A 27,337-nucleotide genomic window follows, 5' to 3' on the forward strand; every position below is an offset into this window, starting at 1 on the left:
GACTACAGGCATGCGCCACCATGCCCGGCTAATTTTTTTTTTTTCTATGTATTTTTAGTTGTCCAGCTAATTTCTCTCTATTTTTAGTAGAGATGGGGTCTCGTTCTTGCTCAGGCTGGTTTCGAACTCCTGAGCTTAAACGATCTTCCACCTCGGCCTCCCAGAGTGCTAGGATTATAGGCGTGAGCCACCGTGCCCGGCCTACATAGTCTAACTCTTGATGAGCAATCTTATTTTCCTTATTTCCAAACTTTGTGGAGAAGGGATATTTGTATATCATGGACAACCACATGTGCTGTTTATTTCTTCTTGCTCCCTTCTTTCAATGCCTAATACACTGGCATGCAGATAGTAGGAGCTCATTAAAAGTTTCCTATTTTGTAAAATATTCACCTGTTTCCCATATTACATGGTCATATTTTATAACTTTTAAGAGGGTTTTTTTCTTTTTATTTACTGACCTAATATGAATATATAGAGAAAGGTTTTGGTTGAGCTGGAGACCTATAAAGTTGGTAGGATATTCAGGACAGTAGCAGCATATATGTCACTCACCTGTATTTTTATATCTGTACTGCATAGGGGCCACCATAGTGGTAGTGTTTCCCGGCAGGAAGAAGGGACAGGATGGAGAGCCAGGAGAAATCTACAGAGCATAATGGCTATGTTAACATCTAGCTGCTGGACACTGGTCAGTGTCATTATGTCCATTTTCATTTTCTTATCTGAAAAATGAAGAGAAAAATATTCTGCCTAATCAACTCAGATTGGTTTTGGAAACAAAATAAAAGAATATGGTAGAAGAAATGGTGGAAGTGTTGCTGTTATACATCCGAATCCTTTGTGGTAATTTTGGCTTGAGTGTCCAAAGTTTAAACGTGTACTCTCTGCAGCCATCAAACAGATTACAGCATGACGTTCAGATGGGTTATCTTGGGTTCATCAAGATCTTATATGGTTAACTTCAGGACTGGAATTGTGTTGGAGAAATGACTAATTCTAGGACTAGGGCAGGGAAAATACAAGATGAGGCCATGGTATTTTGTAGTACAAGAAGTAAGGCTGTGCTCAAAAAACAAAGGGTTTGGGGCATGTTAACGGAACACAGGAACTAACCTGAAAGAGCACCTCATGGCCAAAGTTGGAATAATTTGAGCAACAAAATAAGGAATGTCATATGGATTATTACCCAAAGTATAAAATGAGCCCATGTAAATGATATAAATAAGTAGACGGGGCAAAAGAGACAAGTTTTCCTTGTAGAAGAATTCTGAATAATTTATGTAATACTCCATCCTTATGGTGGAGGTGCTTAATTCTACCTCCTCCTCCCTTGAGAAGGAGAATGGGCTATACTTAGTTACTTGCTTCCAAATAATAGGGGACGGAAAAAAGGCAAAATAGTAAATTTATAATGGAGAAACCTGGCAAACACTCTCTTAGCCTAATGGTGAACATTAATAGCACCAGTGATGTAATGTGGATGTCATGTACGCCTGCTATGTTGCAAGAAGAAAACACCACCTTTGTGGTGTTCTCTGTAAAGACCCATAACCCCAGTCTAGTCACAGGAAAAACAGCAGATAAACCCAGACTGGGGGACATTTTACAGGATATCTGACTAATCAAGGTCATGAAAACAAGGAAAGACTGAAAAACTGTCAAAAACCAAAGGAGGTTAGGGAGACATAACTAAATGCAATGTGGTATCTGGATTGGAACTTGAAATAAAAAGAGGACAGTAATAGAAAAACTGCTGAAATCTAAATAAAGTCTAGAGTTTACTTAATATACCAGTGTCAGTTTCTTAGCTTTGACAAACATCATGGAAATGTAAGATGTTAACAGTTGGGGAAACTGAATGGGAAGTATTCACTTTGCAATTTTTTGTAAATCTAAAATTATTCCAAAATAAAGTTTATTTTAAAAAATGGGTTAGAAAGAGTTAACTTTTAAATAATAAAAGAAAAATGTGCTTATTATAGAAAAATATGAATGATGAAAAATATAAGGTAGAACATGAAGATCACCTATAAATTTTACCACCCAGATAGCTGATTATTTTGGTATATTTTTTTCTAGACTTAATTCTATGCATATTCCATTCAGCAAATGATTCTTAGGCTCCTCTCTGGGCTAGACACCACGGTGGGTGCTCAGGGTAGAGCAGGGACAAGAACCATCTGAATCTTTCTGATGGAGCTTACACGCCAGTGAGCAAGAGTACTGTTAAGATAAACTATCCCACAAAAACAGTTGCAATTGTGATATGGTAAATGCTATAAGGAAGACTGAATGTGAGGGGAAATCTAAGATATGTCATTTAAGGTGAGAAGTGAAAAATGAGTACAAGGCAGGCCGGTGAAGGGGGGAAGTGCTGGGAGCTTGGGCACAGGTGTGGCTGCCGGCAGAGGGAAGGAGCTGGGAGCTTTAGAGGCACAAGGCTCAGTGTGGAGAATGAGGGCTGGAAAGGGAGGGACTGAGGCTGAGGAGGTAGGTGGTTAGGCAAGGTCTAAATCATGCATGTTAAGATTTTGGCACTTTTTCCTAAGAGTAGTGGGGAACCATTGAAGAATTTTAAAGCAAGAGAGTGATATGATCTTTGTCATTTTAAAGGTCGTTCACCTGTTGTGCGGGCAAATGTTTTGTTAGGTGATGAGAGCATAGTGGTGTAGAGGAGAGATGATGGTGTCTAGGACTGGCGTTGTTACAGAGGGGGAGTAGACAGATTCAAAATAGATTTAGGGGTAAAATCAGCCAGACATGCTGATAGTTTGGCTGTGGGGCGAGGGGGTAAAAGAGAAAGTGTTCTATTATTTCTAGCATATGCAACTGGTAGTGCCATTTATACGGTGGGAAGTTTTTTATTTAATATTAAAAGCATTGCCTTATGGTACAGAAGCTTATTTTAATCATTTTTAATGGTTGCATAATATTCAAATACACAAATGTTTTCTTAATTCTTAGAAATAAAAACTACTGGGAGGAAGGCCTTTATTAACAGCTGTTAATGTGTAGTGAATAGAGTGTTTTGAAAGTTTTTGGTGGAATTGTTGCTAAAGATAAAAAGTATAAATGCTGCCAAGGCAGTTGGAGTTGGTAGTTTTTTATGAATAAGTATAATGAAGCTCTTTGATAGCAACTACAGGTAGAAAACATTAATAAAATAAGGTTATTTTGTTAATAAAATAATCTAAGTAGTTTTTTAGTAAACATAGTATCCTTGTATGTGGATAAAAAGAAATTTGTGATAGCATAGCTCCAAGAAGTATTCTGAGTTAGAATAATTTGACTTTGCTACAGAGTTTCAAAGGTTGTATTTGTGCATGTTGTCTTCGGTAGATGACAACTTGATTTTAGTTTTTATCTGGCATCTGCCATTAACATTGGTGGTATTGTTCTATGGAGTAAGACATTTGACTCTAAAGTCAAATTTGGCACCATAAACTCTTAAGCCTCATGAAATGATTACATTGTAAATGTTTGGTAAAGAGTTTTTTAGAAATTTTTAAAAGGAAGTTAACAAAACACTGCTGCTACCAATTAAAGGCCGTCTGTTGGGAAAAGGTCAAAGCTCTTTCAAATGGTCTACTTAGAATTATTTTTAGAAATAAGTACTTCTAAAGTTCATCTGATAACTTATTCTAAGCAGGGTCATGTTTTTAATACGTTTGACACCCTTCACATTCTGTTGCCAACTACCTTGTAAACATTTTCTACACCTGCGTCTCTAGACTGCTATAATTAGTGCAGCCTACTTAACCTGCTATGTATGTGGAAGTAGGGGACTGCCCAGATTCACGTGTTTATGTACGAGCAAGGTAATGCATTTAAGGAAAATGTACCCATGCTAAGTTTGTGAAGTACTGTAATTCAGGATATTACTAATGAACTAGGCAAAAGAATTTGGTATTAATAAACTGGTGCCCGGATAAAATTAGCCTGAAACACCAGTGGAAAGCCAATCAAATACTGGATGGATATCATCAGGAAGGCCATTGGAAAGAAATGAGCTTAACATTTATTACAATACACAGAACCTGGTGATTTGTACCTCATATATGACTTGTAATTACTGTCATTGCACCGCAAAAAAAAAAAAAATATTTTTTTAAAAAAATGGTCCAAAGAAAGTTAACTAAAAATATTACTTTACCTCTTCACTCTATGTCTCTCGTCCAAATGTCATGATATAATGAATTAACTTCTGTGCATAGTGAGTACTACTTACAAGCTTTCCTTGAGAAAATAGTCAAGTTATGTTTTGTGTTGTGGTTCTGATTAAGAATTTCAGTTGGAAAAAATTGCAGTAAACTGGGCAAGTCACAGCTACTTGGGAGGCTGAGGCAGGAGGGGCACTTGAGGCTAGGAGTTCGAGGCTGTGGTGTGCTGTGATGGTTCCTGTGAATTGCCACTGCACTCCAACCTGGGCAACTTAGTGAAACCCTATCTCTAAAAGAAAAAAGAAGAAAAAGGCTGCAGGAGTTATGTGCCAAACCTATAAAATCATAAGCTGAAGTACATACAATTGTCCTTCAGTATCCATGGAGGATTGGCATAACAAAATCCACAGATTCTCAAGTCCCTTATATAAAGTGGCATGGTATTTGCATATAACCCATGCACATCCTCCCAGTGTACTTTAACTCATTTCTAGATTACTTATAATGTATATAATATATACATTTATATATAACATAAATACTATGTAAATAGGTGTACTGTATTGTTTGTGGAGTAATGACAAAAAAAAGGAGTCTCCACATGTTCAGTACAGCTGCAGCCTTCCTTTTTTTTCTTCCCAAATATTTTCAAGCCTCAGTTGGATGAATCCATGGATGCAGAACACACGGATTTGGAGGTTCAATTGTACATAAAATCATAGGGAGTCTGTGGACCTGTTTAGACAGCTCTGAAATACTAAAAGAGGAAATTCCTTGGAAGAAGCAGGGCTTAGAAAAAATAAAAGTCAGTGTAGAATGAAACTTGTTACTACATCTGATTGAGATTGTAAATAATAAACTAGAGAAATTTAGATAGGAAAAAAGAAGAAATCCACATTAGTTGTTAATAGAATTGGAGATATTTAGGATAAATTTCTAACTCAAAGACTTTATAATTGTGACATTAACACATCAGAAAATGCATAAAACATAATTGTACATAATTGTACATTTAATGAATAATTACAAAGCAAGCAACTTTGCAGCCCACCCAGGTTAAGAAAATAAAACATAACCATATTCTAGAAGCCTCCTGTATGTGCTTTCCTGATCACAACCCTTTCCTTTTCCTCCAAAGCTAAATACTGTTTTCTCTTTGATCACTTCCTTGCTTTAATTTATGGTTTGATCATCTACATGTACATCCTTAGGAGCATAATTTAGTATTGCCTGCTTTTGAAAGTTAAATAAATGGAGTCATACAGTATATGCTGTTTCTTGCTTTTACACATTGTAGCTTTCAAGAATTTATCCATGTTGTAGGTAGTAGCTGTTTGTGATGTTGCTGCAGACTATATTATTCTTTTTTATGAATATACTACAGCTTACCTATTCATGTTACTTTTGATGGATGTTGAATCTCTTAACAGTTTTTGGTGGCTCCAAATAATGCTACTCTGAATACTATGCATGTATCCTGGCATGTGTGTGCACAAATTTCATTTGTCCTGGGCATGAACTTGTCGGATCATAGGTTATGTTTTCCATAGTGGTGTTGCAGTATCTACTCAGATCAGGAATGTATGAGAGCTTCCATTGCTCCACATTTACCAACCACTTGATATTGTCAAACTTTTAATTTTGTCAATCTGGCTATGTATGGATTCTGATTGGAGTTTTAGTTTATATTTTCTTGGTAATCATAGAGATTGGGCATCTTTTCATGCTTATTGGCAATCTTTGTCCTTTGTGAAGTACCAATTCAGGTCCTTTGCCCATTTTTCTATTGGGGTATCTTCCTAGAAATTTGTAGAAGTTCTTTATTTTTTAGACACAAACTTTTTGTTGGATAAATGTGTTGTAAATGGCTTCTATGGGTTGCATTTCATTCTCGTAATGGACAAATTATGAACAAATGATTTTAATTGTAGTGTGGTTCTGTTTATTAATCTTTTGTTTCATGGTTAATGCTTTTTTGTGTCTTAAGAAAAATGTCCCTACCTTGAGGTCCTGAAGACATTTTTCTATATTATTTTGTAAGAGCTTTGTTTGCCTTTACATTTAGGTCTATAATTGTCTGACTGATTTTTGTGTGTTTGTATGTTAGAGTATATTAAATTTTCTTCCATGCAAATAGCCAGTTGTCCCGGCATCATTTACTTGGAGAATCATTTTTTACCCGCTCTTGTATAGGGCCACATCATATACATGAAGAGCCTATTTTAGGAGGATGTATTTCTTAACTCCCTGTTTGGTACTGTTGGTTTATTTTTTGTCCTGATAATGGTTATTCATGTTTTTTTCTTCTCTTTGTCCTTCCCCCTTTCTTCCTGCTACTCCCTCCTTCCCCTTCCCCTCCTCCTTTCCCTTTCTTCTGCCCGTCTCTCCTCCCCCTTCACTTCCCCCCTTAATTTGTGTCACTGTAGATTTATCAGTCATTATTAGTCTTTCCAGTGAATCAGTTTTGCCTTTGTTCTTTTCTATTATATATTTGCTTTCTGTTTCTGTTATTAATTTCTGATTTTATTTCCTTCTACTTTTTCTTTGGATTTATTTTGCTGTGTGTATGTTTTTTTTGGTTGTTTGGGGTTTTTTTGTTTATATATTTTTTTCTTGAAGTGGATGGTTGGCCCCATAGTTTTAAGCCTTCTTTTTAGGTAAATGCATTTAAAACTATAAATTTTCCTCCAGGTCCTATTTTATCTCCATGCCATAAGCCTTTATTATCATTACCACTAATTAGAAGTCACTTTTTTAACTTCTATAATGAAATCTACTTTGGCCTGTAGGTTATTTAGAAGTGCAGTTCATAATTTCCAAACATACGAGGAATTTCTGGTTATGTTTTTAGTTGATTTATAATGTTACTGCATTGTGGTCAGAGAATATACATTATATAATTTCATTGTGTTGAAATTTTTTGTGACTTGCATTGTGGCCCAGGAAAAAGTCAATTTTTATAAATGTTCCATGTATGCTGTAAGAGTACATAATGTGAACTTTTTGGTTATGGTGTTCTTTATATGTTCATTAGGTAAAGTTTGTTAATCTGTTTCCTTATTGATTCTTCTCCTTGTTTGTTTCTATTAAGTATTTTACGGTGATGTGTTAAAAACTTTTTCACTACATTTATAGATTTATCTACTACTATTTCTTGTCATTCTGTCAGTTTTTGCTTTATATGGTTTGATCCCATGTTATTATTAGGTTATATCTTCCTGGTGATTTGAGCCATTTTAGTTTTTTTTTTAAATGACTCTCTTTATTTCCAATTATAGTTTTTTAACCTTATAGACTACTTTGATACTGATACAGCTTCCATGTTTTCTTTGGATTAGAGTTTGCATCCTATACTTTTTTTTAACCTTTTACTTTTAGCCTTTATGCTTCTGTGTGTGTTAGTTAAAACTCTTGTAACCATATAGTTGGGCTTTTAAAAAAACCTAGTTAGATAATATTTATTTTGTAATTGGAGCATTTAGTCTATTTACACTTAATGTAAATATTGATATATTTAGGTTTAAATATTATTTCTAAAAATTAGAACTCCTAAAATCTTTTGCTTAGTTCTTGTACCAGTTTGTGTTCATGCATGAGTATTTTTGACAAATTCCTTGAAAAGGAATTGTTTAGACATTAAAAAAAATGGCTATTTTTGGTTCTGATTTTGAAAAAGTGATTGTTTTGTGATGTTTGTGAAAGAAAACTCTTCCTATTTTTAATACTGTGATATGTTATTTGGATAACTAGACAGCTATGTTGAGAACTAAAAACTTCTTATGTTTATGAGGTATGAATATGGTAAAGCCATTTTGTTTTTTCAATTTATTTTCTGGCATTTTAGTTTTTAGAATGCCCACTTCTTTTTTTAAGGCTACAATAACTTTACATCTAACTGTGTGGCTTGTTGATTGTCCTCCTTGAAAGCTTTGCCATGTCTTTTTTTTTTCCTGATACTTTTTCTTAGGGAGCATGACTGACAATGCAAGTTAGAGCTTAGTGTCATACAGTGTGTCCAAATGCAGATGCAAAGCAGCCACACCTAATGGATTTTAAGCTACAGTTGTTTAACCTGCTGCTTCTAGTACGAATATATTTAGTTTGAGGAATAAAGGATGTACTTTTTTATCAATATTTATCTCAAGGGATTTTATTTACAAGTGTTCTTTTTTAAACCTTTTCATTACAGAAAATTTAAAACACACAAAAGCGTAGCAAATAATATTATGTACCTTTTTGTCCTCATCACTTAGCTTATATAAGTATCAATTCATGGCCAATTTTGTTTCCTTTGTACTCTCTCCCCAATTATTTTGAAGTAAATCTGAAGTATCATTTTATATAGGGAAATAGATAGGTATACATATATATTTCATTATGTATCTCTGAAAGATAAGGTTCTCTTAAAGGTTGAACAGTTACTATATTATTATCACATAGTCTGTCTCCTTGGTTTACAGATTCAGAAACATATTCCAGAGAGGTTATGATTTATCCAGAATCCCACATCAAGTTGACATTAGAATGTAGGGTGCATTTGAAAGAGAAAATATCCTCCCCTTCTGAAGTGTTAAGTCCTGTGTGCTCCTGCTTTTAGTGTTTGGGTTCTTCAGAGGTTCCAACCTGAGCATTCTCGCAGAGTTGTGTGTAGGATTCTTGAGTTTGCCTTCTGCTCTCTTTCCACTTCAGTCTACCCCCTTGTCATTCACTTTATTATCCTGGTAATAAAAGTCTCTGTCAAAGTCCTCTTTTGTGTCTTCTTTTGCCACATCTGCGAGTCTCCCATGTCCTTTCTAAAGTGTGATTTTAACCTAACAAGTCTTTTATTTTTAAGACAAAGTGCCAGCTATGGACCCTGTAATCATAAGAGATTTGTCTATTTCTGAAATTTAAAAAATTTTCGGATTTATTATTATAAAAGCATATTTGTTAAAAAAAAATTAAAACAATGTGGAACTGTATAAACACTGAACGCACCCCTCTTCCTCCCTACTTCTACCTCATTCCTTAGTGATAACAATTGTTAAGTTTGATATGTTTTATTCTAAATGTAACTCTATACAAATATAATTATATCTAATATATACACACAATTTTTATTTTTAAAAATAATTCAGATATGGCTACAAAACTTTTACTTATGAAGCATTGTGAATATTTATTTTACAGGAAGGATATTCTTCTCCCTGTAGTTAGAGCTAGCTACCATTTTCGTTGTTTTGATCCAGTTGCAGATCAGGAAAAGCAAGTTAAGAGACTGCCTACAAATACCAGGAAAACTTGTAGATAAATTTTCATTTTTATGTCAAGACATGTAAGAACATAAATAGTATTATAAAAACTAAATCATTTGTAATTGCCATATAATGTATGTTTTTAGAAAGATCATATGATAGAACATACCAAAGAACCACACACAACCAAATTTACATTGAGCTAATTTAGTAAAGTTAGCTGTTTGTCAAAGCTTTCCTTGTTTAAAAAAATTATTTCTGAGAAAATTTGAAAAATACAGAAAACAAAGAAAAAATCTCCCACTGTCCTATCATAAATGTTAATAGCTAGAATCAGGATTTAGATAGATATTCCTATGGCAGTAATTCTAGTCTTACATTCCTTTCCTGGAACCCTGTCTCCAAAATCCCAGGTAGGATTTTGTAAGAAGCTCTATTTGTCTGAGGTTCAAACTTTTTGAGACATAGAAACTTGGTTTAACCTATACAATTAAAAAAAAAAAACCCCAAATAACTAAAATGTACTAGACAAATTAAATATAATTTCTCTCTTGTCTTTACTGCCCTCAGTTCTCTCTCCCTCCCTCACCTGCAATTTTCATATAAACACGATGAGTTGGAGTGAACCTTAGAGGTTGTCTCATTCAATACTTAGGAAGACAAATTTTACAGAACCCCTGAGTTCTATGGAATTGCTTCTAATGAACAGCACCTTTTAACGAGCCATTTTAGGAGGATAATCCTCTAGTCTAGAGGAATCACCTCAGAAAGATGCTGTAAAATTTTGAACTCTCATCTTAAATGAGCATCAGGGGTTTTTTGTTTGTTTTTTGGAATGACAGGTTTAAATAAAAAGAGTTGCTTTATTTCTGAATTTCATAAAAATTTATAGCAAAGACAAGTGGACTACCTCACTTCAAGGCACATTTTACTAAAAGCCTTTTGTTTTCTTAAGCATAAGATCTTTGTAAGGTGGGAAAAATAGGAAGATAGGACAGAGAGGGAAATCTGTTTAGTAAATCTCTTTTGCATAGTTTCCACACACAATAGTCAAGTTACTTAGTATGTTGTTAAGTTTTCTTTCTCTTCAAAAGCTAGAATGTGTTAGTAGCTTACTCCCTGAAGGAAGGAAAATAAGAGGCTGAGGGGGAGGGATTGGTGAGATAAAACACTATTCAACTCTAAAGTTACTCAGTTTTTAAATCTTCAATAAAAGGCTGCTGTACATTTTAGGCAATTAAGAATAGACTTAAAGTGTCTTGAGAAACCTTTGGTATGCTGTAGTTTTTATGATTGTGACTCACCTGACATTACGTAAATTAGTACATTTATATTACAAAAGCACACAGCCGTATTAGGGTGTTGCTCCCATTTTTCTACATTAGAAATGAAAAAGGACATTGTCTACATCCCGAATTTCCTTTTTACATCTCTGTATTAAATACTTTGTTCTCCTTTTTATTTATCTTAAAATCAAAAAGAAATAATGCTTCTATTGTCTTACTGTAGTTGCCACTGGTACTACAGAAGCTATATTGTGAGTGCTTTAAAATTCCCAAACCAGTTTTGTCTGTTATACTTGGAGCTTAGTCATCATCAGACGTAGCAGGACCTGATTAAGAAGGCTGTTCCGCCTCTAAGCCTTGCTCGATTGTAGCCACTAGCAACCAGGCTGCAATAATTTCCCTTTGATGACATCATCTGCTGTGGAAGAACCCAGTTGCTTCAGCGATTCGAACTACAGTTCTAATCCTCATCAAATATGGCATCTCCCTTGCCTGCTGCAGCAGGGCTGAAAGAAATGCCACTGTCTTTTTAAGCTAGCGAGCTTTTTCTTTTTCTTTTTCTTCTTCTTTTTTAAAAATTCTAATCATGGATGCTTCTTCCGATCCTTATTTGCCTTATGACGGGGGAGGAGACAATATTCCCCTGAGGGAATTACATAAAAGAGGTAATACCATCCCCTTGCCATGAATCCTCTCCTCTGTTGGTATGTTTTGCATGCGGCTGGGCGGTTCTCTCATTTAAACTGGTTCTCGTTTGTCCTTTAAATGCTGCATTATGTTGTTTAGTTGCCCCGGGTTGTTAGCAGAGGGAAAATGCAGCCTTCCAAATGGTTCTGTAGTCATCCCTGATTGTCTTCCGTGCAGATTAGTCCTGCTTCAGATCACCCTGGGCTCCGACTCCATCTTCTGTGTGAAAATCCTCTTGCTATTTAACTATGAAAATGAATTAATCCACTTTTACAGCTAACTGAAGTCACGTTGGTTGGCACCTAAAAAGCAGTGTTTTTCTTCCTTCAGAAAACTGTGTTTCCTTTAATTTACACAGAGAAGTCGAGTGTCTCTGTACCATTATATTGCAGCTGCTGGCAAATACCATGTAGCTTTTACACCACAAAGTAAATTTATAGTAAAAGCTCTACCTACATTTTAGAACATTTTTAAATGACAATAAAGATGAACAAATTTTTATATTAATATTTTCATTTAATATGTATTTCAGCTGATTAACACACGACATTGTCTTCTACAGGTATCTTGTGAAATTTGATACGATAAAACACATTTAGGGTGCTTTTTAAGCATCAGAAAAAATAATAGTCAATAATTTGTGAAAAACAGAAAAGCACCCTGCACTCATGTAATCTTTTGGTGGGCACTGCCTTAGTCTCCTTAAAACTGTGTGTTAATTACTGCCCTTTTTTAAAATTTGTCTTAAATTGATTATTCTAAAAATAGACTGGTTGATATTTGTTCAAGAAAAAAATTGAACTTAAAAATCTCTTAGATGACTTCGTTTATTAGCCATGTTAGTTTGAATTATTGCATATTATAAACTCATTTTATGGTTTAACCCAAACTTTTATTGATAAGTAAATAAGGAAGTCATAATTTTCTTGAGTATAATTAGCCTGTTTTATTTAAAATATACTCTGTATTCTGATAACACTTTTTTTAGTATTCCATTAGAATTTAAAAATTATAATGCATTTAACCAATATTTATTGATTGCATTGTGTCTGTAACACACTATTTTAGGCTCTGAATAGTTGTAACATTATTTATCCTGTAGTATTCTATAGTTAGTAAAAACTTGCTTTTTACATTTTCAGAAAAACTGTATGAAGATCACGTTACATATATCGCACTTTCTCTTACAGAATTGACTTCTTAATAAAATTTCTGTAAATACATATATAGATACTATGTTAGAATATTTGGGGGAAATATCTAAAAGCATTAGGAAGAAAATAATTTCTCATAATATCACCACCCAGAGATGTTGGGTTTTTGTTTTTGTTTTTATTCTTAGTGTTGTGATCGTAAGTTCTCCTTTTTCCTACATTCCTATCACCTATTTTCTGGTAAAGATTTCTTTAAACAGGAGCAAGGTGAATGAATAGTGACTGTTCATATGTCGCATTTATTTGCTAATCAGTAATTAAACTGTAAAACAAGACAGGCTGTGTTTTCCCTGAGCTTTCACCACATCCGGTTGTTAATGATGATAAACCAGAAGACCTGGGCTTGAGAAATTTAAATTCCCTGTGTGAAGCTTGACAGTCTTTGACAGAACTTACCTATAGACTCTCTCTGTGTAAAATATACAGATAAGAAATAAGCCAAAACTTATGTGAGAGCATGTATATTTACTGATATCAGCAAAATGTAAGCTTTTTATTTCTATTTTATTTTCATAAATAATTCTTTAGGAATCTTGCTTAGGGTCTAAATCAGTCCCACTCTTAGCAGCCCAAATAGATTCCTTATCCTTTGATGAGAGTTATGGTATTAATGTAAGCCAATGTTATTTGAAAGTAATGTGTATTTGTAGTGCGGATTGGTCAGTTATTAGGCTTACTTGACTAGACTGTATTACCTAAAACATGCTGTAATACCCTAGTGTCCATGGGTAGGACACTAGGATATTATTTGTTATTTTTCTTTCTTACAATTAAGAAGGTTCCAGTATTTATATCTTCTGGCCTAAGAGTGTACATAAATGCGGCTTAGCATAATGGTACACAGAACCACTTCTGATCGAGACAGCCCTGCAACTTAGTAGCTGTGCCTCAGTTTCCTCAGCTCTGAAATGAGGCTAATGATAATGTTTACCTATACCTATAGGATGTTGTGCAGCTTCAATGTGCTAATGCTTGCGGGTTTGTTCCCAGAATATTATGGGGGTAATATTTGTTATTTGTTTTCCATAATTTATGACCCGTTGTAACCATGGGTCAATACAAAGGAGCTGGTGGAGAGAGGCAGCTAACATAAATCAAACAGACTGAATCAGCCTCCCTGTGAGGAAGGATAAAACTACAATGATTAAAATTGAGCTTCAGGCTGATAATAAGAGGCTTATGAAATTGTGAAGGATATGGATGAAGTAAACATGGATCTGCCTACTAGATCCCTGAGTGCTACAGCTAGCTAGGGCTTACCTTTGTTGGGTAAATTTTTTTTTTCTTTCTTTTTTTTTTTTTTTTTTTTTTGAGACAGAGTCTTGCTCTGTTGCCCTGGGTAGAGTGCAGTGGTGTCATCATAGCTCACAGCAGTCTCAAACTCCTGGGCTCAAACCGTCCTCCTGCGTTTTAGCCTCCCAAGTAGCTGGGACTACAGGCGCATGCCACCACACCCAGCTAATTTTTCTATTTTTAGTAGAGACGGGGTCTTGCTCTTGCTAAAGCTGGTTTCAGACTCCTGAGCTCAAGCAATCCTGCCTCCTCGGCCTCCCAGAGTGCTAGGATTACAGGCGTGAGCCACTGCCTGGCCTATTGGGTAAATTAAACTTAATACTACTTTCCAAGGTAAGATGGTAAATAATGAAACTTCTTACTTAAGTGAATAATACAGAAGCTGGAAGTATAAATATATTCAAAATATAATTAATTAATATGTTATTGCTAGATTAGAAATTAAGATGACATTTTAGAAATAGCCATCTTTGGTAATAAATTTCCTATGCAGAAACAATCAAGTTCTCTCATAAAATGTTTCTTTCTTTTTTATCAGGAAACAAAACCCTTGGTTTATTTGGACTGTTAGTTTTACACTTTGACTTTCTTCTTAATTTATTCATGCAGTTTAAGTAGTTTGGGGAGTTAAATTTCTTTCTTCTACCAATCCCTTATAGTGGATTTGATCTCTTGGGCCTTGAGCCTCCATTTACTCCACGAGCCTTCGTGTGTGTGTGTGTGTGTGTGTGTGTGTGTGTGTGTATTCATGGGTACATGTGCAGTTTTGCTACATTGATGTACTGCATTGCGGTAAAGTCAGGGCCTTCGGTGCATCCATCACTAGAGCAATGCACCTTGGACCCACCAAGCAACCTCCCATCGCCCATCTACCCCCACCCTTCCAAGTGTCCAGTCTCCATCATGTGTACATGTCAGCCCACACCTGTGAGTGAGAACACCCGGTATTTGGCTTTCTCTGTCTGAGTTGTTTCATTTATTAAGCTTCCAGTTCCACCCATGTTTCTACAAAAGACTTTTCATTCTTTTTTATGGCTGAATAGTATTCCATTGGGTATATATACCACATTTTCTCTAATCCCATGAGGGGCATTTAAAATTTATTTGAATATTGTTTCATTCAAAGTGAGCTGTTTGTATATATAAAGCACTACTAGGTGCTGTGGAGAATTGTAGTGATAAAAATAGTAATTAATATTATACATGATACTTATTAGAATTTACTGTTTGCCAGATACTGTTTTAAGTGCCTTACATGTATCAAATCGTTTTAATTCTCATCGCAACCTTGTGAAGTAGGTACTGCTTTAATCTCTGTTTCTCAGTTGATAAAACTGAGATAAAGAAATATTAAGGAAAGTCAGGATTCAATCCAGATATTTGGCTCATACTCTAATGAGGCTATACTGCTTCTCACTATGTATATCTCTGTAACAACTAGTGTTTTCAGTCTGGTAGGGGCATAAAAGGCTTCCCAAGTTTAAAAACAAAACCTGAGGCCGGGCGCGGTGGCTCACGCCTGTAATCCTAGCACTCTGGGAGGCCGAGGCGGGTGGATCGCTCAAGGTCAGGAGTTCGAGACCAGCCTGAGCAAGAGCGAGACCCCGTCTCTACTAAAAATAGAAAGAAATTATATGGACAACTAAAAATACATATAGAAAAATTAGCCGGGCATAGTGGCTCATGCCTGTAGTCCCAGCTACTCGGGAGGCTGAGGCAGTAGGATCGCTTAAGCCGAGGAGTCTGAGGTTGCTGTGAGCTAGGCTGACGCCACGGCACTCACTCTAGCCTGGGCAACAAAGTGAGACTCTGTCTCAAAAAAAAAAAACCTGAGGGAGTTAATAAATTTCCAGTGAATGACGTAGACTGCATGTTCTGTGGGACTTCAGGGGAGAAAGAGATCAGTCTCCTTTTGACAAGTGCAAAGTAGGCTGTCTCCAAGTACATAAGGGAATCTGAGAGGGAATTTTTGGTGGAGACAATAGAATGAGTAAATGCTGTGACAGGAGGAAATGCCTAGTATGTTGTTCCCTGATTGGCTTTTGTATCAAAAGTCATCCAGTAGTTTTGTTGTGGGTCAGTGAAGGAGATGGTATACAGAAAAGGGTGGAAGGCAGAACAGTGCCAGATCCCAGGGGACTAATGATGGGCTTGAACCCCCAAAGTGTGGCCTTGCCATTGAAATAACAGTTTGGGGTCTTATTCTTTCAAGTTTCTACTTGAAAACATTTTTTGACATTCGTTTTTAGCTCAGTGATATATTTAAATCTTTTTTATTCCTATTATAATAGATGAATTTGTTCATTTTTCTTCCCTCCTGAAATTATCAGTACCTAGCATTTTTTGTACATTATTTGTAAATCCAGGTGTTATATGATATTCTTGTTGCCAGAGAGACATTCTGGAGGCTTTTTTGTAAGTGATTTTAGGATTCAGATCTTTATTGTACTTTTATTACTCCTAACCTTTTATCCAACTACAAAATTAAGCCTCTTCTTATAAATTAACCCATCTAAGTATGTGTAAATTAAAAGAGCAACTAAAGATTCTTTATTCGGTGTCAGAAACTCTTTGTATTCTAAAGCAATAATATAAAACAAAACCTGTTTTAAAATTCCTTTTGCCCATAGTATGTGAATTTCAAATCCTCAATAGAATCTGGTTCATATTACTACCTCTAGCTCTATTTTCTAAAAATAACTGACACTGTACTATGATTAATTTTATACCATCTCATGGCTTGTCATAAGTCAGAAATGCTTTGTGTATCAAGATTTCAAAATGTGAACAGATCTTAATGTGGATATCATTAGGTCTGTAATGCTATTTTTCCAGCATTGAGGTTTCTGCTTTGTGCCTACACAGTAGACTAGTAGCTTAAATTGTACTTGAAGATTTTGTTTTTGTTTTTTAATTATAGGGTTTTTGTTTTTTTTTGTTTTGTTTGTTTGTTTTTACTGTTGTTTACATTTATTTTATGCTGAGTCTGTTCCTGTGGCATAAGTTTTTGTTTCTTCAGGGATATCTTTTCCTTCTGTGCAACGTCTTCTTCAGGTTTTGGAACAGTTTGTTCCGTTTTAGTAAGGGTCATCTCGATGTGATGGGGGAGCTCGTGTACAGGGTAAGCCGACCAGGAGCTCTGTACGTCCTGTGGTGCGTCCTGGGTGCATTATTCACCTGAATCTGTACAATGACCATGGAATCTGCATCTAAACCCTTAAGTTCAGCATTACTCTCTGCAGAATCTACATCTAAACCCTTAAGTTCGGCATTACTCTGCATTTTTAAGCATATACTGCAAAAATTCAGCACTCTTTTTGGGCCACTGACCCTGTGTCCAGCCCCACTGTTTGGTCTGGGCACACCTGCCAACTCCACCATTGTGATTTCAGAATGGTACACATTGTTCCCGTAAACTGACATCTTTCAGATACTTGGTGGGTTTTTGCATACCATTGATGGCCTGGGTTGTCTCATGGATGTTCTTGAAGTGAAATGAAGATTTGAACCTCTTTTGCATGATTTTGTGGGGTTTTCTGGGTACGGTTGAATAGCAAACCATTTTCACAGATGGCTTGGAAGAGGTTAATTTGTGTTTTTTTTTTTTTTTTTTTGTAGTCCTTTTCAGCATTAATTAGGTCATAAAATGGATTTACTTTAGTTTCCTAAATTTTATAAATTTATGAAATTAAATTTTATGAAATTTAGCAAATTTCATAAATTTTTTTACTCATGTAATATACAGATCATCTCATATGCAGAGATAGTTAATGTGGAACTTGTTTCCAACTATACAGATGTCTTAATATCCACTTTATCATCTCTGCCTAAGGGATATGGCTTTTTATTTTGAGGTGACAACAGAACAGGGAAGTAAACGGTGGATTATGTAATGGGCTCAGCATTGCTCTGACTAGTTGTGTATCTTTGGTCAACTTCTGTGGAGTTTGGTATTAACTTCCAAGTCTTTGCAGTTTAGACAGTTAAATTATGACTGTGAATGACTGAGCAGATTTTAAGAGCACATAGTCCATTTATACTATTCTTTTATCTGGTAGACATTTAAGTGACCACCTACTAACTATGAGGCACTATGCTTGCCATCACCTTTTAATCTTTGATTTGGAGTCAGCTAACTGTTCTGGAACTTCCACTATCAGTTTGTAGCATTTACTTTCCCCTGCCTTACCAGGATGACTATTTCTTATCAGTAAGGTCACAGACGGAGGAAAAAAATACACTGGGGGCTAAACTTCCTGCTCTAAATATACAGAAGCAACTTGGTTGTGAGCGAATACATAGAATTTTGGATTTCTGCCTTTTTTCTTCTATAATGTTATTTAAAAAGCTATATGTTTTATGTGTGTCTGATACAACGGTGATCTGCATCATGAGTTTAAGTGGCAAGGATCACTACGCTCAAATCTTTGGAGATTGACCCTGGAGGTAATAAGTAACAGTTTTATTAAAAATAACTATATGCCTACTTTTTATGTAAAACAATTAGTTGGATATTCTCTTTTGAGAAAAGAGTTAGACTGCTGTTGATGTGACTGTGAAATTTACTGACATACTCAGGTTAAGCTGCAGCAGTTAAGTACTTTTCTTTTAGTTCAGTTCAGCAAATATACATTGAAGGCTAGTGGGTGGGATTACATTTTTGTTTATGGGAAAGCAAATAATTTCACCAGTGTCTGTATTTCTCTAGTTCAGTGTTTGTCAAACTGCAGATTTTAATATGTTGGTCATGAAATCAATTGAGCTGTGACCAGTACTTAAAAAAAGAAAGAAAAAGAGTAGAAAGTAAAATAGTAGTATATACCATATAGTAAGAGTAAATATTTTACTAAACTTTGGTTTTACTTAGGCACGTGTCTATTATAAATACTATATCAATAAGAAATGTTTCTTGCTGTGAGCCACAGTCAAATCGTTTGAAAATCAGTTTCTAAGTGTACACCTGGGAGGAGTATTAGCGGTGGGGTGAAGGCAGGCTTCCTGTGGCATAAGATGACTGGCACCCTAAGGGTGCGGATGAGGATGTGTTACTGTCGTAGACTGCAGCACAGGTAGGTGAGTACTGGGAGCAAAGCAACGCCTCTTACGGCAACTTTTTTTATTGCAGCATTTTAAGTAATGTAAGAACAAATGGGCTGGAACCAAAGACAAAGAGGATGGTGCTGGTGAAGGGCAGGGTTGTATTAATTGTCCAGAAGCTAAGAACATATGCCCTGCAGTACCCAACCCCCATAGCAGTCCTCGGCCTCTTAGGGACCCGGCCACAGAACTCCACACACACACACACACACACACACCCGTCCGTGGAAAACTTGTCTTCCATGAAACTGGTCCCTAGTGCCAAAAAGGTTGGGGACTGCTACATATGCCTATGTGTTTGGGGAGAAGGCGTCACCTAATAGTTAGGTCTTTTCTTTTTTCCCCCACGTCAGACTGGTAATATGCCAACATTGTTACAAGGTTTGAGGGAGGCACATCACATGTTATCATGAAAACCCAGTCATCACACTTTTGAAATACAAGACGATCTCACCTAACAATTCTTAACCTACTCTGAGAGAAGGGTGTCTGTATCTTAAATATACATGTAAACCAACCATAAAATTATTTTTTGGCATTATTGCATAGTGGTAAGAAATGACTTTGGAATCAAAGTGTGAGTTTGAATCCCTGTTCCACTGCTTACTGGCTGTGTTGCCTTAGGCATCTTTCTTAACTCTCTGTGCCTTGCTTTTCAAAGTTTACAATGGAGATAATAATACCTGTCTCACAGGGCTGTTATGATTTAAATGAGCTAATACATATAACATGCTAAGAACAATGGCACACAATAAGTACTCAATAAATGTTCTTGTTTTTAGACATGAGCTAGAGAATAGTGTCTGGCCTCTACATGGGAAAGGTTATTTTAATTCTGATGTAGTCCAGTTTATTTCTTTTCTTTTGTCACTTGTGCTTTGGTGGCATATCTAGAAACTATTGCCTAACTCAAAGTCACAAAGATTTACTCTGTTTTCTTTTAAGGGTTTTATAGTTTTAGCTCTTACATTTAGATCTAAGACCCATTATGAGTTAAATTTCATGTATGATGCACGGTAGGGGTCCAAATCCATTCTTTCATACATGGATAGCCACCTGTCCCAGCATCATTTTTTTTTTTTTTTTTTTTTGAGACAAGATCTTGCTCTGTTGCCCAGGTTAGAGTGTAGTGGCAACATCATAGCTCACTGAAACTTCCAGCTTCTAGGCTCAGGCAATCCTTCTGCCTCAGCCTCCCAAGTAGTTGGGACTGTAGGTGTGTGCTACCACACCTGGCTAATTTTTTATTTTTTGTAGAGATGGGGTCTCACTCTTGCTGGTCTCGAACTCCTGGCCTCCAGCAATCCTCCCGCCTCAGCCTCCTGAAGTGCTAGGATTACAGGTGTGAGCCACTGTGTCCAGCCCTGGCATCATTTCTTGAAAAGAATTCTTTCCCCATTGGAAACTGTTTCTATAAAGAATAACAAATAATTTTAAACTTAATTTTCCTATAGATAATTTTTAAAAGTCTTTCTGTTTAGATTACAGATATTAGTAAATAATGGAATTTTATTTCCATAGGTATGCTTGAATTTTATAAAGTTCTGTGTCTGGAAAAAATAAATAAGGCAAAAAGTCTTCTTAGTAAAGCTATTTTGCAAGAAAGTTGCAAGCCAGTGTTAGTTCATTGATTGGATAATTTTTCCTACTTGCTGAGGTATTTCAGTGTTGGTGATTTGAAGTATGAAATGTCCATTGTGGAAAGCTAGGTCATTGACCATACATTTTAGGAATTTGTTTCTGTGTCCATACCAGGCATAATGAATTAAGGTATCTGTTAAAAAGCTATAGAATTTTTGCTCAATACACAGGTATAGAACTCATTGCCCAAATTTGTATGATACTTTCTTTCTTTCACTGTGTTATATTGTTAATCTTTTAATTAAGATTATACCACATGAGCAGTGTAATGCAGCCTAATGAAGTTCTAAACACTAAAATATCTGAGCAGAAATAATAGCTTGTGTTTATTGATTTCCTACTATTTGTTGAATATAGTATTGTTTTATGTTTTACATTGTTTATCTCCAGTCTACACACCATACTCTAGAAGTGAGTGAGAAAACCAAGGTATTTCAAAGAGGCTGATAAGTAACTTGTGCTGGACCACTGAGCTAATATATATGTGGCAGGACTGGAATTTGACTCTAGATCATTCTGACCTCAAAGTACATTGAGGTCATGGGATTTCTCTTCTAGGCCACTGCAGGAAAAGTGATCTTTGTTCTAGTCATTTTGTTACTGTTTTTCAGCCAGTAAGTAGTACAATTAGGTAGTAGAATGGCAGTCGCTGACATCTGGTAGTCAGCCCTCCAGAATAGTTTCTGATTTTTTTCTTATCTTAAATTTGGGAGCTGCTAACTTTCAGATCATACTTTCTTATAATCCAAGATCTAGGGATCTAGGTAGCAGGAACTATTCTATATCTATTGAAAGGTTTTGTTGTTAAAATTAATTGACTCCAACTATCACTGTGCTCAAGGTTTACATTTCTGGGAGCTAGAGTTTGATTGGTCTAACTTGGATCACGTATATTTTCTTTAGCTGGGGAGGGGAAGGGTACCTTGATTGATAACTTCACCAGGACGGCAAAGGGTAGAAATTTCCTTAATATAATTGGGTTCTGTTGCAGAAAGAAGGAGAAAGAGATACCAGGTGGGCAAAACCAACAAGGGTCCATTATATAAATAATATCCCTAATATGAGGATAATTAATGGATAATATGGTTATTTTAAGTTTAGAGATACTGAGTATCTGGGAGTGGGGTTGGGGGAAAAAATTAAGAAAAAGGAAAGACTTAAAAGATTAATTGAATTCATTAATAATTAATTATGGCTAAACTCTCTTGCTTACTCAATTCCTTTTTTTTCCTTCCCCAGCAAACCTCATGTGGTTGGGTAGAACTGGTTCTTCATCTGGCTTATTGCAGAAACTCTAAGCCTTTTGAAACCCAGAAAACCCATCTTGTAACTCAAAAGTGTTGGCTTTTAAGATTTTGTTTTTTCAATGCGTTTCAGAAGCCTAAATGGGAAACTCAGAGGCGATAATACCGAATCTGGTTCTCTATGTTCTGTTGTGTATTTGTTTTTCTATGACAGTGGGTGTCTCTGACTGAATGGGTGGGGAAAAAGTGTGTTGGGGGGGGCAAGAAAATAGTATGGACTAAGGAACCTTGATTAGTATTTCCCAAAGATAGTCTGCTACATCTCCACGGCCATCCTCACCGCTGAGTAATGAGATCTGCCTATGCTTTGAGAAGTGGCACGTCCAGGGTAAATCCTGTCATTTTAGGGTAATAAAATCTAACTGTAAGAAGAGCTTTTACTGAGGAGAAGGAAAGGCATAATCAGGGAAGCAGCAGTTCCACCGCCTTCATTTCATCCCAAAGACCTCTTTGTCTTCTAGAGCTCCCTTCCAGATAATATCAGTTTTATTAGAAAAGCCTTATTAACATTTCCTAATTAACCAACTCTTGAAATATTATTTTAGGAAAAAGGAGAGATGCACTTTATGTAGGAGAGAACTTTAATTTTGTGCTTGTGGCAATGCCTAAAAGATAAATGCTTCATTCATGCATAAGATGAAGTTGACAGGTAAAATTAGATAATTTATATCTTATACAGTTGCTTATTAAAAATGTTAGCACACATATATAATTTATTTGTATTTGTCTCATTTTAATGTAAATTGAACCTTAGCAAATCTAGGTTGCAATGAACTATACTCAAATGTTGCATTAGGAATAACCATTGTTACTGTTAGGAAACAAACGGTTAGGAAACATAATACCTGTAAAATTACTCCTATGTGTTGGGTAGGCAGGCATTTCTGAGATCCCATTAGAAAAGGAGTATTTCCTTCCTAGTCTAGGGTGCATTTCTTTCCTTTTCTTTCCCTTCTTTGTACTAGTCAGATTTCCATGTTTGGCAGAAGAAATGATAAAAGAAAATATTTGAAGTGTCATATGCTAAAGTAAATCTCTGAATGTTTCAAAATTTCTGGTTTTCAGATCTTTTGAATTACTGTCTAGTTTTGTAAGGTAAGATGTTAGTTTCCGCAGAGCAATTACTTGAGTCACTGAAGTCACGCCTAACGTAAATGTTTATTGTGCTGCTGCACCTCTTTCTACCTCATGAAAATGAGAATGGCCTTCTCTGCTCTTCTACTTCCTGGTTCTTCAGTCTGTTGGAGAAATGCATGTTTTGTTTGCTTATTATCTTTCTTGTGCAGATAGCCTGGAAATGTTTTCATGGGGCTGGTGATGTATTGTGGATGTTAAGTTGTATAGAAATTTTGCTTTTATTTTTTGCAAAGAAGAGTACCTGTCTGTGCTTCTTTACCTCTACCCAGAGAAAGGCAATGTAGGGGGAAAAAGTTTGAAGTTTGTGAAATATTTCATAGTTGATTTCTTTAAAAAGTAATTTCAGACTTACAGAAGTTGAAAAATAATACAAAGAATAATACAAAGAATCCCATGGTACCCTTTACCGCATTTCTGAAATGTTAACATTTATCACATTTGTTCATTCTGTCTCTGTTCTTTCTCTCAGTGTGCAGTATATAATATAAAGCATTTTACATATTGATATATGTAGTACACATCATACACTACGTTATTTTATTTTCTGAGCCATGTACAGAGTAAAATACAGACATACTGCACTTTTACCCCTGATTACTTCAGTGTGTATGTCCTTAAGAAAGGACATTCTCTTATGCACAGCTACAGTACATTTTTCAAAATCAGAAAATTGACATTGATACAGTACTAGTATCTGATCTGTAGACCATTTTCCAATATGCCAGTCGTCCCACTGTGTCCTTTAGCACAAAAGAAAAAACATCTTCTTCCTGGTCCAGGATCTAATCCTGGAGCACATGTTACATTTAGTTGTCATGTCTCTTTAGTCTCCTTTAATCTAGAGCAGTTCCTTAGTCATTCTTTATCTTTCATAACCTTGACATTTTTTAAGAATACAAGCCATTTATCTTGTAAAATTTCCCTCAGTTTGGGTGTATCTTGTTTTTCCTTTTAAGACTCAGTTTATGCATTTTGGGCCAGAATACCACACAAATGTACTTTATAACAGAAAGCCTTAAGGGGCTCTCGACTCTTCCCTCCAAAAACATTTTCTAAATTAGTTTTATTTCATATTATCATATGGAAAGCAGAGTCAGAGATTCTCAGGTTGGCGAAGATATTATAAATGTTCTATTATATTTATTCTCCAGTTACTTTTTCTTAAGAAACTTTGTGGCCTTTCAGGTAGCTTTTACAAAGTGGAAATTATTCAATAAAATTCGGATGCGGGTGTGGGGAAGAACTTAAGGTTAAGAGCAGCAGTCCCCAACCTTTTTGGCACCAGGGACCGGTTTCATGGGAGATAGTTATTCCACGGGCCGGTTGGGGGAAGGAGTTTCAGGATGATTCAAGTGCATTACATTTCTTATGCAGTCAAACCTCTCTGCTAATGATAATCTGTATTTGCAGCCGCTCCCCAGCGCTGGCATCGCCGCCTCAGCTCCACCTCAGATCATCAGGCGTTAGATTCTCGTAGGAGCACAGCCTAGGTCCCGCACACACGCAGTTGACAATAGGGTGGGTGCTCCTATGAGAATCTAGTGCCCGCCCCATGTGACAGGAGGCGGAGCTTCCTTCGCTTGCTCACCGGCTGCTCACCTCCTGCTGTGCTGCCCCGTTCCTAACAGGCCACTATTGCAATGCAGGGATTGGGCCTTTACAAAGAATGGTAAATTATTTATTCCTGGAACACTTCTGCCAAAACACTGAAAGCAATGTAGTAGTCTCCTTTTAGAAGTTTTACACCTTTCCAAGGCAAACATTCAAATGCATTCAAAAGGGAGATAAGTGAAAACGCTGTTAATACCTGGTAGAAGCAAATAGACATTTAAGTTTATTAGTACAGTATTTACCTTTATTACTTTGTTTAATATATTAACCCCTTCTATATTCATGTCTTGCTCCTTCTGCCTCTTTGAATTATGGCGAAACAGAGCTTGCAACCTACAGTATAGCTCATTTGGTTTATAGCTTAACAATAATAAAATTAGTTCTTAGTATTGACCCGGTGGCTCTTTGTGCGTCCCTCCCTTCTCCCATTGACCAACTGATTGAAGATATCTTGCTCTAGCCTGAGAATGTTTATAGTGATTAGGGAACGTTCAAATTCAGGCTTTGCCACATGATAGTTTGTTAAGTGACTTAATATTTATGATTATTTCTTTATCTGTAAGCAGAAGGGAGTGAGTCCATTTAAACCAGAAAGATTGTAGAAAGACTGCAAGAGCAGTCTGGGAAATTAGCTCCATTCGTTAGAAGTCAGAATAAAATGGTGGGTGTTGTGTTTTATTTTTACAATGTTCATTTAAATACTAGCATAGTGCCACTCCTTATAGTCTCTATCAAATAATTAGTTACATTTTCCTTAAAATAACATACGTCTAATCTCTATATTAGTTTTTGGCATAAAATCTATATTACTGCTAAATAATTTGAGGATGAAATGTGTAATCACTTATGCTATTTGAAATTATGTATGAGGTTTTCAGTGCTTTGGAAAAGTTTCAAATGCTTCTTTACTTACATATCTTTATTATAAGTGCTACAGCATATATCATATAGTTGTCAAGGATGCTGATATATACTTAATATTTAAAGGTGACTTGTTCAAAGTCACCCAGTTGTCCAGGATTAGAATCTGGGCCTTTTGCTAACACCATTTTGCTCTTTTCACTTATATGATGGTTGGATCTGTTAGAAGTTCTCTATTTTCATAGCCCTATTTGTGTCCCTGTGAAAATACTGTGTTTATGTGCTTACTTAGAAAAATAATTTTTTAGATCAATCTGTAAGTGCAAAGTAGAAAATGAAAGTTTGTTCTCTTTTTCTAACAATTCTACGCCCCAGAGGAAACCCTGATTAACATATTGTCTCATATATGGTCATACTGTTTTCTCTGTATTGATAATTATACATGTAAAACATAATTTTTAAACCAATAAATTTACAAAATAATTTGCATATTACAAATGCTGGTCTATACCCGGCTTTTTTTTTTTTTGAGACAGAGTCTCGCTCTGTCGCTCTGGGTATAATGCAGTGACGTCATTACAGCTCACTGCAGCCTCAAAATTCTGGGCTCAGGCGATCCTGCTACCTCAGCTTCATACAGGCACATGCCATGGATGCCCAGCTAATTTTTCTGTTTTTAGTAGAGACAGGGTCTCACTCTTGCTCGGACAGGTCTCAAACTCCTGACCTCAAGCAATCCTCCTGCTTCAGCCTCCTAGAGTGCCAGGATTATAGGCGTGAGCCACCAGGCCCCGGCCTACCTGGCTCTTTTTTTTAAACTGCAATATATTGTAGCCACCTTTCTATATTGGTACGTAGTGATCCACCTCATTCTTTTTAACTGCTGCATTATATTCCATTATATAAATACACATAATTTATTTAATTCATTACCAATGGGAGACGTTTCTGTTGGTTTGAATTTTTCAGTATTACATATCGTGTTTCAGTGAAAGCTTTAAGCCTTTGTGCACTTGTTAAATCAATCCCGAGAAGTAGAAACCTTATCTTTTCCAAACTACCCCTCAGAATGGTTGTATCAATCTTTTCTTCCACTATCAAGTTGAGCAGTTTTCACATATTTCTTATCCTGCCCATTTTTTCCCTCCAAACTGTTTTTCTAACAGTCATATAAACTATCTTTTACAGACTGTATTCACATCAGTTATTTCTTCTTTTCAGAAATAGATGTAAGCATATCTATCTAACATGGAGTATGTAGCTGTAGTTCTTTCTTATTGTGAAACCATAGCCTAATTACTTCAAATTATAATTTAAAATTCATATTTTAAGGAAATTTTCTCAGATTAATCCCATCTAGTTTTAGATACTATAGTCCCAAGATTTCTTTGTAACAGATTAAATATAGGTAACATGACTAAAATTTTATTTTGTAGTACTTCAATATTTGAACTTTGTTTTGAAATGGAATTTTAGATTGGGAACCCACAACTTGTACCTTGAAGTCAGGGACAGTATTTTTTTTTTATCTTTGTATCTCCTACACTATATAGAAAAGTGCTATTCATATAAAAAAAATTCTCAATAAATATCTTCAGTTGAGTTTGGTTTGTGCTGTACAGATTTTAGATCATGACTTGGCAGTTGGCAAACTATGGCCCACGTGCCAAATCCTGCCCTTCACCTGTTTTGTAAGTGGAGTTTTATTGGAACACATTCATACCCATTCATTTACGTACTGTGTATGATTTATTTTGTGCTACTGTGGCAGAGTTGAGTAGTTGCAACTGTGTGGCTTCGAAAGCCTAA

At 35.8% G+C, this 27,337-nt stretch overlaps 1 protein-coding gene and 1 non-coding gene across 4 annotated transcripts in view; one reads left to right on the plus strand and one right to left on the minus strand.

Moving 5' to 3' along the window:
• CLCN3 (chloride voltage-gated channel 3) overlaps window positions 1-27,337 on the plus strand; it is an 88,695-nt gene that overhangs the window by 26,262 nt on the left and 35,096 nt on the right. The window contains exon 1 of one of the 3 annotated variants that reach the window (XM_069492902.1): window positions 11,270-11,348. The exons of the other annotated variants lie outside the window; for them this stretch is intronic. Within the exon in view, the coding sequence (XP_069349003.1) occupies window positions 11,270-11,348 (79 nt within the window). Of the gene's footprint in view, window positions 1-11,269; window positions 11,349-27,337 lie in introns of those variants that run through there. 3 annotated transcript variants of the gene reach the window in all.
• LOC138399260 (small nucleolar RNA U13) lies at window positions 19,322-19,423 on the minus strand. Its single transcript, XR_011236148.1, has one exon. It is a non-coding gene; the product is annotated as a small nucleolar RNA U13 (small nucleolar RNA).

Source organism: Eulemur rufifrons, chromosome 18 (genome assembly GCF_041146395.1).
Source record: "Eulemur rufifrons isolate Redbay chromosome 18, OSU_ERuf_1, whole genome shotgun sequence".
NCBI classification, from domain to species: domain Eukaryota; kingdom Metazoa; phylum Chordata; class Mammalia; order Primates; family Lemuridae; genus Eulemur; species Eulemur rufifrons.